General features: G+C 38.0%; 1 protein-coding gene across 2 annotated transcripts; it reads right to left on the bottom strand.

Annotated features, from left to right (window-relative positions):
- Positions 1-1,642: 1,642 nt before the first annotated feature.
- Pde6h (phosphodiesterase 6H) lies at positions 1,643-9,384 on the bottom strand. 2 transcript variants are annotated; one of them, XM_003470435.2, is made up of 4 exons: positions 9,227-9,384; positions 5,324-5,499; positions 4,260-4,300; positions 1,643-2,132 (listed from the first exon to the last, which is right to left on the bottom strand). In XM_003470435.2, the coding sequence occupies exons 2-4, from the start codon at positions 5,455-5,457 to the stop codon at positions 2,056-2,058; spliced, it is 252 nt and encodes an 83-aa protein (XP_003470483.1). In that variant the 5' UTR covers positions 5,458-5,499; positions 9,227-9,384; the 3' UTR covers positions 1,643-2,055. The 2 variants fall into 2 exon arrangements, with proteins under 2 accessions (XP_003470483.1, XP_063094336.1); XM_063238266.1 differs by lacking the exon at positions 9,227-9,384 and adding an exon at positions 6,103-6,207.
- Between the last annotated feature and the right edge of the window lie 2,769 nt (positions 9,385-12,153).

Below are 12,153 nucleotides of genomic sequence, written 5' to 3'. Positions count from 1 at the left end.
GGCACCTTATTGGGTCTGGACCAATACTTTTCATCCCTATCATGTATGCTTTTATATATTAAGGAATTTCTTATTTCCTACTAAAAATAATATGTGATAAAATCAGAATTTAGGAATAGAAATAATAAAATTTTAGAGTTGGAAGGTGATTTAAATTATATCAACACCATCTCACCACTCAATGCTGGGATCCTACATGATCAAGGTCAGCTTCAGCCTGCTTCATTGTTAAAAGTTTGCAAATATTTGTTGGCAGTTATCATTTTCTCTTCTAGGATGAGTATCATTAGTTCTTTCAGTTGTTCCTCATGAGGCTTGATTCCAACTCCTTCTCCATCTTGACCATTGAAAATGTGTTCTTTTTGAGGCATTCTGTTATGTCAGTATTATTGCTTCCAGTTTAGAACACCTTTGCAAAGTAATTCAGCTGTGGACCAGAGTCTCATCCAGTGGAGGACTCAGTAGACTCCTCAACCAAGAGATACCCTGAGGTGAATAAGCAGAGACAGAAGACTGGCTGTCCAGAGCAGCACCTGACTCTCAGGGGCAGGGCTGGCTGTGGCAGGAGGGGACACAGGTGCACGGCTGACAGCAAGGCTTCCTCCTGAAGAGGGAAGTGCATATTACCACAGTGCCTCCTTGCATGTCATAGTTCCACTTTTGAATCTATGCCTTGTTCTCTCCTTTGTACTTGTAGTTTTCTGACCAGAAGACAACTTTGTCATTTGTGCAAAATAATTAACACAGTCCCTGCATTAGAAGCCATTGGCTTGCCCTAATTCTCACTCTTAGGGATCCTCAAAGTCCTAGAATTTATGACTTATATGAACCTCACGTTGGTGAATCTTCAGGCAAATCAAAAGATCCACAGGATGCGGTCTTTACCCAAATCACAGAGTGACTTACTGTTAAAGTCTGGACTAGAACCTGACTCTTTTTCTTATCTCACTTCTTCTCTTTTCAGTTAATTTACTCCATTCCTTTACCACAGATTACAAAACTAAAATGAAGAAATTCATACTGTTAGTACCAAAGCATCCAAATCAGACAGAGGCAACATTTGAATTTCACAATTGCCTTAAAAGTATTGAGAAAAGATAGCTATGTGCACATTAAATTTGACACAACATCAGAGGTGAAGCAAACCATCATTTTAGTTAAAAGGTACAGCCACCTATCCATTGCATCTGATAGTAGACGAATCTTTCCAGCTGACCACTGAAAAGTGATTTGTTATACATATGTACAGATGCACAGAGCCGGTCAGTGACTATAGAAATACTTCACTGTCCTCACCTTTGGCCACTGGACAGAAGGATATTGTGAAAGGGAACTTTCCTGAACCAGAGCACCAAAAAGAAAGTTCAATTTGCCAAGCATTCTGAATTTGTCTGAAGTCTTCTAGCAGCCTAGAACTACACAACTTAGAGCTACCTGAGACCCCTATCTTAACCTAGTTCAATGCAGAATAGATCCTGAAAGTACGTGACTTATCAATTTTCAAAGTAGAATCAGGTCTTGAACCGTAACCCTGTGTCCTTCGGCAGGCACTGGTCCTGTTTCCTATGTGACTATGCCTTCTTTATTTAATTGGTTCTCAGAGTAGGGTGTCAGATAATCAACACATTTAAATACAACATCATGAGATTAAAGGGAAATATCTCCTTTATTAAATAAAAAGGGAAGGAATGTGACATAAGTGTTAGAGGTCTACTGCTAATTACAATGAATGCTTCACAAAAATAAATTTAGGAAACTTACACAAAACATAAAGAAATGCTGATGACTTCTGACCAGCTGATAGGAAAAGGTGGAAAAACCTGAAATGCTCCCAACAGATAAAGATTTTCATTTACTATTTCTTGCTGAGCCTTACTGCAAGAGTGATTCTAACACTATGAGAACTCAATAGTAACTGATCAGAAATGGCCACATAAGCCCCCCAAAACTACTTGTGACTACCAAATTTCCAGATTCTTTGCCAGCTTTGGCAAAGTAACCAACTTTAGAGAAGATGCTGATGAGTGAGATGCTTTAGGCAGAGCCTCTGGTGTCTTAGATAATCCCAAACTGAGCGAGCTCATGTAATTCCAGGTGGCTGAATGCCTCCCAGGGACAGATCACCGTGATATCTGCAAGAGACAAAAAAAAAAAAAAAAAAAAAAAAAAAAAAAAAAACATGTAAGCCAGTGGACCCCCAAGTACAGCTCTTCTGCTCAAAAGTCACCCTTCAGGCAGAGGCATCTCACTGCACTCTCTTATACCTGGGAAGTTGTCTAGAATGCCTTGTAGCCCAAAAAGAATGAGATCAGTGGGGGATCATCACTAGCCACAAGTATCTCTGTTGGTTTCATTTTGCAACCTCTTTGCAGAGGTGACCATGGTTTGATTGGGAATATGCTGGGAGTAAAACTCACTGAAACTCCCGCAGACCAACCACCAAAGAAAGAGCAAAGTGGAATTCTGATCCAGCCAAGGACTGAAGCAAGAAGCAGTAACACTTTAGGTCCTGTGGTCTGGGAATCTGTGGTCTTGTGGGCTTCCTACAAGACCACGTGAGCTGTTTGAACTGATCTGACTTGCTCTCCTCACTTCCTTTGCATTTTGAAATTCCTGCATCAAGTCACATACTGAGAAGCAATCTCAACGCATCATCTAGTTCAACCTTTTTGCTCTAGATAAAACGTTATTATCTCCATGTAGAGAGAAGCTGACCAATAGGCAGGGACTTTAAAAAACTAGCAGGAAAACACAATTATGTAGATGAGACTAGAACCAGGTCACATACTGCAGAACTTCCACCAGTATAAATCTCTTTATATTACCTCAAATGCGCCAGTAAAGTGAAATCTATCTTTCAGAATCTAGAACAAATTTGCTGGCCTGAACGTTTCTAGCCAAATTACAAAAGCAGTTGACCTAGGAAATAGCTTTTTATGAAGGGGATAAAAGATCCATTTGAGTTCCTGGAAGTGGTATTTTAGTAGAAAATGCAAACACATTCATGATTATCTGGTCAGACACTTAGCATGAGGAGTATCACCATTTATTAACTGTGTTGGATGGGTTCAAAACTTGGGTGTCTATACCAAAGCTTGCACATGAATGTGTATAGCAGTTTTTTTCATTATTGCCAAAGTTTAGAAGAAAACAAGATGCCCTTCAATTGGATAAAGCATGGTACATTTGCACGATGGAATATTATATAGTAGTTACTTATTGTCATATAAAAATATATAGGAATCTTTCAAAGAAACCGGCATGGAAAGACTCTACTCCATAATTCTAACTGTATGACATTGTAGAAAAGGCAAAACTAAGGTGTGGTAAAGGAATTTTTTTTGAGAAGTAGGGGAGAGATATAAACAAAAGTAGCACAGAGAATGTCTAGGACAGTGAAACTATTCTACATGGTGGGTATGTTGTGCATTTTTAAAACCCTCAGGAAATATATCTAACAAATAATAAACTCAAGTTACACAAGTTTGGACTTCAGTGAATATAATAATAATGTATAATTACTAGTGCATCAAATAGGACACACATGCCAGACTAATTCAGATGTTAATAAAAGGGAAGTATATACAAGAGGAAGGAAAGGTGGGGGGTGTATAAGAAGTATCTGGATTTGCCACTTAATTTTTCTATAAATCTAAAATTTCTCTAAAAAATAGTCTGTTGGTTTTTTTTTTTAAAAATTCAGTGATTACAGTTATTATCTAATGAATGCGGATATTCTAGCCAATCAGACTGTATCAAATGCGCTCAGACCAAAGGCTTCCCCAGTGGGTGCTAGCGGGTATGTAAATAGAGGAAGTTGGTTTGGCTGGTACAGAAGAAAGGTTCCCCAGGCCCCACCCCTATTTCCAATACCTCACTCTGTGGCCTCGGATTGGGGCTTAATTCCTCTCCATCTCATATCCCTCTTCTGAAAAATAAAGTTGGGCTAGACAAACTCTTGAGACTCTTTCTTCCATAAAAACCTACAACTCAGCATTGTATCCCCTTAACGTTGCTTAGCAAACCAGAAAGATTCATTCAACTTTGGGCCTACCCTGATTTCTCTTAGAGTTTTTGCATCTGGTCACATATGTACTTATTTGGAAGAGTAAATCATATCTTCAAATTTCTGTGGCATCATGGAACCTGCTGCCTTTTATGGGTACTTACGAGAACCTTCAACTGCTCCTTAAGGCCTGAAATGTACAAAAAGGTGAAACTCTAAATACAAAGTTCTTTCTTAGGTGTGTGTTGCTCACCTGTCCCTAGCCCCTCCATGCCTGGAATGTCATCTCCAAACCTACAGGAAAACAAATAAATGAAATAAAGTTTAATTGAGATCAGAGTAAAATGATCCTGAAGTTACTCACATGGAGAATTTCTTGACCTAATGGGCTAGAAGAAGAAGCTTAAGTGTTTGTATTTGAGAAATCATTTTTATTGGCATTGTAGTTAAGCAGGGAAAATGTCATCTCAGCAGGATGCAGTGTATTCCAGAGAGAAGAGATTTCTCCCTATCAGAAACTTAGAGGAAGATAAGAGAAAGCCAGAGAGATTGATTACAGTGACACAATAATCAACCTTCACTTTTCAAATAGTATCTGAGTCATTTAAAAAGCATTAAAATGATTCATTTATCTGTTTGTTCACTTCTTCACAAGGATTAATTAAGCATCTATTACGCAGAAGGCATCACGATAGGCACAGAAAGTTCAAGGAAAAAACTAAAAAATCTCTGAGGGCTTTTAGTCTTAAAGAACACATGTAAATAAATGTATAAATTAACACAAGTTGTGAAAGTTTAAATACTATAATATACAAATATGAAAGTAATGATGAAGTCAGTTTGAATCAGTAAAGGCTTCAAAAAGAAATTTACATAGTAGCAGGATGTGTTGACAGGGAATAGGATTTTGTCAAGAACAAGGAGACAAAAATGACAACTGGTGACGTAAGATTTAAAGTCACAAAAATGAACTGTGTTTTCTGGTAATTACCAGTGATTCAATATTTCAGATCCAAAGTACAGAGTGTGTCAAGACAAAAGTCTGGTCACAAAAAAGACCAGAAGTCCAAATCAAAAGTTATCATAAAAGGTATCCTTTTGCATGCTAAATTTGCCCTTGTATCTGGGTGCTGAGAGGGAATGGATTCCAGGGCTAAAGATATAATTCTGCAAATACTAGATTGGACAGGAAAACAGAGGGTGGAACAGAAATTTTTATAAGTCTGTTTAATATTATGAGCATTAGTTTCTCAAGACCAAAGGAGTCTTATGGCAAATGAGAATAATGGAAAGCTTTCTCTCTCGTGTTGGTCTTACCCTTTCACACCTTTCTTTGGAGGCTTGCTCTTGAACTGGCGAGTCTGCCTCTGCTTAAACTTGGGTGGCCCTTTGCGGGGGGTGGTGGGACCCTGGTTTGGTGCTGGAGGAGCCAAGGTAGCGTTGTCACTCATTTTGACCACTCCTGGGTGACTGATGTTTCTCTTTCAGGCTTCCTAAAACAATGAGAGGAGAAAGGAAGACCTTCAAGTCACTGGGCAAGACAGTGCTTTGATAAAGCCCGGTACTTTATATTAGCTCAAAAAGGGAAAGATCATTGTATTTAAAGAAACTTGAAGAAAACACTGTATAAATCAAGGGGACTTTCAATATATAGAACCCAGATCATTGAGAGATTTAAATACTTGAAAATTTAGGTATATGTTATTCCAATAAATCTTCCACTAGCATGGCATGTAAATTTATCATAACATCATACTTCTCCACAACCACCAGTCTCACCATTTGCAAAGGGAGAGAAATGAACTAACTGATACATAGCTACAGTTTATTTAATAGCTCTCATTGGTTCTTGAAACCTTCCATATTTACATATTCCTCTGTATATCTGCAGACATCAGGTTCTTCTAACCCAGATTCCAACATTTTCTCCTATCTAAATGATGGACTATGTACTACGTTGTTCCCAGACATGTACATTGTCCTTTAAATATAAATAAGAGAACATTATTCACAAGAATGCATTTTAAAATGTTAAATACACTAAGATTTACATTTTTTCTTTATCCTTTTCTTCTACAACAGTTAACAAAACTTACCCTGCGAAGGAAGATTCTGAAAAGCTCCAGAGCATTTCCAATAGCCTTAACTTCTTACCCTGAGCCAACCCTTTCAGACGCCAGGGCTGCAGGCTGTGTTTACGTAGGATTCCTTAGTTCACCTGGTACGGATTTGTGCTAATATTCTTAGCTCCAGCTCCCTGGCCATCTTTGCTCAGGTTCATTACTTTTCTTTTTTCCCACATCAGTGCACATCCCTCTCCTCTTCTATTATGTAACTTCAAATTCAGAACTTTTTCTTAGGACTTTCAAAACTAGGTTTAACTTACTGTCTTTATTTTCAATATATTTTTGACCTTATTTTTTAATTTATGACCTCTATTTGTATAGTTATTTTTTCTTGCCAGTCCACACATGCTCAAAAGAAATACACTGATGTATAAGCTGGTGCACGGAATGGTGAACTTTGCCAGGTCTCTGAATTACTTTCTCACGCTACGAATGTTGTCTCTATCCCTACTGGGATGTGCTTCATGAGATGTTTTTCAACATGGGTCTACTTCCATACATTTAGCACCTACAGAAGTGCTGGACACATGGGGAGAATGCATATGAATTACATTGATAGAGTGAGTAAATAAATTAATGAAGAATTCAGTAAATATTCTGAACCTTGTGTGATGAGATCCTGAGCCTGTGATTTCTCTCAGACCTCAGAGAAGGCACCATCTGGTCCTCGCCTCACAAAGTCCTCTGTGACTTCAGGAAATAAACTGTCTGCTCTGATTACTGCTTCTAATACTCATGCTGTGGGTTCTCTCTATCCCTGTCAACAGGCAAGACTTGTCCGTCTTCCAAATGTGGCAATTGGAATCATGGGAATTGGGGATGGGCACCCAGAGCACCATTGCAATCAGAGGGCACCATCACCAACAGATACATCCTGACTGTGCCCACCTCCCAGGAAAAGCTGGAAAGTTTCTCCCAGATCAAGGCAAACTCTCCAATTCTTCCAAAGCAGTAAGGATGCACCAAATCATTTCTTTCATCTAGAGAGCCTATTAAGAGTAAGATCCCCAAATTTAGCAAATAAAAACATAAGACACCTAGTTAAATTTGAATTTCAAATAAGCAACAAATTATGTTTTAGTGAAAATATATTCCAGAGTACATACTTACACTTAAAAACTTTGTTATTTATCAGAAACTCAAATTGTATCTTTACAGGTCACCCTCTGACTCTCTCAAATGACCCTACCATTAATTTATTTTTGGTCTCAGAATTCTGTCTTAAGAAACCTTCCTAGAATTTTTGACACCTCTAAAAGTAACTCTGAGAAATTAAATCACATTTGACTTTCATATTATACTGATTTCACTTCCCCTTTTTTCATATGTTTCCTCTGCATGTTTATATAATTTTGACGTTGCACTTCTAGAGTTCATGTCTAGGTGTGATACATTACATAAAATACTCCTTGGAAAGTGCTACATAATAGCTGTCAGGTTGGTCACTGGATGCTGTTGACTCCTGGAATTTGCACTATAAATAACACTTTCTATTCTGTGTATTGAATGTTTCATTTTTAATAGTATTCAATCCAAATAATTCCTATAGGGGTTCTATCATAGATTTATCTTATTTATCATAGATCTATGGGCTCTTTGCAAGGCCTTTAGGAAAAGCAAAACAAGTATGACCTTTTCCTTCCATGGAAGATAGTTTAAGCAGAGATGCACCGAAGGCTAAATTCATCTAACCATGCTTTTCCTAGAAATCCCCAGGGCATATTGGAGCCACGTAGCCCATCTCCTATCACTATTGATTTTCACTATAAGAGGAGGTTTGTGTTTTTCCCTCTAAACTGTCAAGTAATTAATTTCACTGTGAAGTAGAATATTTTCCTCTTTTATGCAATGTTCACCCTTTCCCTTTTAAAGATTACAAACTGCTCTTCTGCAGAAAAAGTGGATACATAACTATCTTAATTGTTGTGTGTATATATACATATATATTAATTTTATGTATATTATTGATTTATTTTTCCTTCGATTAGTTCAAAAGAAAGGTTTGTGCCTATATTGTTTGATCAGTTTTTCCTGCCTGTGTCTTGTAACACAACCAACTACTTTGAAAATAACAATATACTAGTACTAACCATTGTTTCTCTGCTACAACTTTCTTTTGAAATTTTGTGCTATTGTTTGCATTGTCTTTTTTTTTTCTTTGAAATAATAATTTTTAAAAGTGGAGGTAGCAAAGTAGTTGGTTCAGGCGGAGTTTGGTAGTGAACTGAGAGTCACCTTAGACCCAAAGCAAATGGCTCAGCAGCACAAAGCCACAGCAGATCAGCTTCCACAAACTCCAGGGAGGAAAACAACTGTAGAAAGTCCTTCAGATGGGCTGTCTAATGCTGTCCTGTCACACTAGACTTCCAAGTTCCCTTATTCTCAACAAAGATCTAGTCAGACAGACGATTCCATTGCTGATGGACTGTAAAGAGGCGTGGAGGGGAACAGGAGGAGCAGTAATGTTTCTTCTATACTGGAGTTGGGCAGCATCACAGTCCCACTGAGGCAGAGAGAAATAAGTTGTTTGGAGGATCAAGAAAGACCCAAACCAAAGCCATTTTTAAAAAACTCTAGCAATTACCTTGCTTCAGAAGGAAACAAACAACAAACAATTTAACCTCAGCGGGAGGAGACCGAGCCACCCACAGTGCCTGTGGTCACTTCTGTGCTCACTCTCTACTCACTTATCCTCACACTTGCAAGTGCCTGGGCCAAGTTTGCAAGCACATCCTAGGAGCAACGAATGTTCTCTGTGGTTCTTTAGTGTCCCAGATCTCTCCTTTCCCAGAAAGCTGTTTGCTATGAATCCACAAAGAGGAGGGTCTGTTTGGAGTCCCTTCCAAATGAATTTGGTAATCAAGGTTTGCAGTGACCTTGTATAACAAGTTCCCCTCATTAGCTTGTCACATGGCATTAGAAGGTGGTTTGGGAAGATTTCCTTCGTGTTCTCTCCCACATCTTAAACCCCGCCCCAGGACAGCTCACAGGTCCAGAGCATTCCCTCTTCCCACTTGCTCTAGAGCCAGATCAGCCCTCCCACACTCTTCCTTGATGCGCAGCTCAAGCCCAGCAGAAACTGAGAAATACTCACGGAGCCGAAAACTTTCCTGTAAGCTGCCTGGTTGCTTTCTTCACAGTGGATGAGAGGCTCTTTGCAACCCGAGGCATCTCTCTGTAATACCTTTATGCTTCCTAATCCCACCGTCAGAAGCTCAGATCCCTACCCGAGGTAGAAAGAGGTTACAAGCAGATGGGGTGAGACTGAGGTAGCCTAAGAAGCCTTTTCATAATTAGATGTTCTTGCAAAACCGACATGGGCTCTGTTCTGTCAATAGACCCTGAATTCACAAATGCACTCAAAGTGTCAATAACCAATGGCACATTTTCAGTATTTGGCTTGATATTTTTGTCCTTCTCCACACCAACATTTAGTCCTGACTACCTTCCTTCCTCTTTCTCTAACATTCACACACCCATGTATGCAAACTCACACCCATCTCTCTCTCTCTCTCTCTCTCTCTCTCTCTCTCTCTCTCTTTCTCTCTGTCTTGTGGAACTCTATCTACATAGCTATAGAGAAATGGGTAAAGCTCAGTGGCAATGTTGATAACATGATCAGTGACACTGAAAAACATGGAGTGTATCTCCTCAAATTGTATTTTGTATACTTGTTCAGAGAGATAGAATCTTAAATTCAAGAGTGATATCAAATTCAGTGAATATTTCATAGAGAAAGTTCCCAAGTGATAGCTAGGGATTTTGAACCAATTCTATTTATTTGGAAATTGATTGCTGGATCTTCCACAGCTGAAAATTTCAGTGAGTAGGGTCCAGGCTGCAGTTCAATTCCCAGGGATGTTTGCTAGTCAGACCATTGAATATAGCATTAGTGTAAATTTCTACATTGCTGTATATTTTTAAACAGGCTTTATCTCATGTATCATTAAACTTTTTAATACTTTCATCATAAAGAAATTAAGACTGCTTATAAAGTTCATAGAGGACCCAGGAGCAAAGTCCAAGCCTACTCAATTACCTTCCTGCTAGACTACAGCAAAGCAGACATGGATCAAGTTGCACATTTGCTGGTCACTTTCATGCTTAGCCTGGGAACTGCAACCTTTGTGCCCTAAATTATTACTTCTGAGGGCATGCACTCCTTAAAATTACAGGAAAAGAATGTCAATTTACCTTTCTGAGATGGGGAAAGATACTTAACCTGGAACCCCAAGAGGATTATTCAAACAGCTAAACAGCTACAGAGTTGTTTAAATGCTTTTTCATTGTTTTTACCAAAATTACTGTAGTTTTGAAGGCAGCAAATATTGTACAAAGCCAACAAAAATATGGTCTCTGGATAGGTCCCTTTGCTCTCTCCTCTGTATCTCTATACCATTTACAATACCCTGTACTCCTGCAATACCAGGGTCACAGATGCTTAGATGCATAAATCCTCAAATACTATTCATTTCCTTGGTGAAAGAGTACAACTAATTCATTAAGCAGCAGATAGAACTGTAAGGGGAGTGACTGCTTAAGAACATTGTCAGTTAAAGCACGGGAGATTCAGCCCACCTCCCAGCACTTGTTAAAACTGTAGGAGTTCAGGCCTTTTTCCAGACTTACTGCATCAGAATGTTCATTTTAATAAAGCACAAGGTGCGCAAAAGCTAACTAGCTTTTGAGAAGTGCTAGTTGGATCTACATGGAGCCTTGAGTGGTAAATCCAAGAGATAAACGTCTCAAAGTGTCAGTTTCTTCCTCTGTAAAATTAATCATTTAGAGTGCCAGCGTCATTTTTTTTCCACTTCAACAATCTTGTGAGTGATAAAACAGTCATCAGATACAGGATTTTTTTTCTAAATTTTTTTTATTTAAAGAGAAAAAAAAAACAGACAAAAAGGGTAGAAACAATACAGAATTACAGAAAAATAAACAGTAATAAATCACTAGTTGATAAGTTACATATTGTCATCTTAGAAATAGTTTTTCAGGTTACAAAATTAAAGCATACAAAGTGACATTCAAATAGTGACACTGCCAACAGTTCTGCTCAATGATCCAACAAAACTTAGTAATATGGTTATTAGTCCTACACACTTGTTTTTTATCTTAAAGAGGGTAAGATTAAACATACCAAAACAAAACAGTTCATAAAGAAACAATTTAAAGAAATACGGATTTCAAAGCAAGTCCACTGGAGATCTTCACTGTCTATCTTATTGTCTCTAGTTTTCTTCCAAATAGTTGTCCCCATCTTCATACGCATTGAATACATACTGCATATTATAGAACTAATAAAATCATTACAGGATGATGAAGGCTTTTTAGGTCTTCAAGACCTGACATTGGGGAAGTCAATAATGACTACCATAATGCCTCTCATTCTCTTCGTAGTAGCTGTCCTTATCTTTACATATGCTGAAATTGAACTTAAGAGACTAGACTAATATCACTCTGAACAGTGAATAATAGTTTTGCTAGATTTTATATCATAATGCTACAGAATTAGCATTGGGTTTCTTCATGTCTCTTCTTCAGAGTATCTGTTCATTACATCATGCATTATATAATCTGTTCCTGTAAATAGTTTAAAAAATTCTTCCATGTGTGAATTTCTACATGTGTATCTATCCTCTCTGTATTATAGGGAAAAACAGATCATAACAACACAATAAAACAAATTCCTAGGAAAACATGCAATGGAAAAGACACATAAAGCCACATTAGGTGATCTACCGTAGTTACTATGCTTTCTCTTGTTATTCTCAATAGACTTGTCCAAATCATCAGGCTTAATATAGTTAAGCATAGTATTACATAGCTATTTTTATAAAAACACAACTTTGAAGACATTGTAGGACTTGAAAGCGGTTAATAATCAAAACTAGAATGGATATCGTTCCCATCTTGTCATCTTCAGAGTAGTTGCCTCTACTCTTAGACAATACTATCAAGCATACTAAATTTGAATAAAATCAGCCAAGGCAAAACTGCAGTCTAACAAACCAGCTCAAA

The sequence above is a fragment of the Cavia porcellus genome, unplaced genomic scaffold (genome assembly GCF_034190915.1).
Source record: "Cavia porcellus strain 051 isolate PalLab524CR breed Dunkin Hartley unplaced genomic scaffold, mCavPor4.1 scaffold_27, whole genome shotgun sequence".
NCBI lineage: Eukaryota > Metazoa > Chordata > Mammalia > Rodentia > Caviidae > Cavia > Cavia porcellus.
The sequence above is the reverse complement of the archived record's forward strand: the minus strand, read 5'-3'. Positions and strand labels throughout refer to the sequence as shown.

What these genes read in the sequence shown, in the direction of transcription:
- Pde6h (XM_003470435.2), bottom strand. Translation starts at nt 5,457, where the DNA reads ATGAGTGACAACGCTACCTTGGCTCCTCCAGCACCAAACCAGGGTCCC. An exon ending in CCAAAGAAAGGTGTGAAAGG is followed by an intron (nt 4,301 to 5,323) that starts GTAAGACCAACA and finishes GTTTTCCTGTAG; the next exon opens with GTTTGGAGATGACATTCCAG. An exon ending in CATGGAGGGGCTAGGGACAG is followed by an intron (nt 2,133 to 4,259) that starts GTGAGCAACACA and finishes TGTCTCTTGCAG; the next exon opens with ATATCACGGTGATCTGTCCC.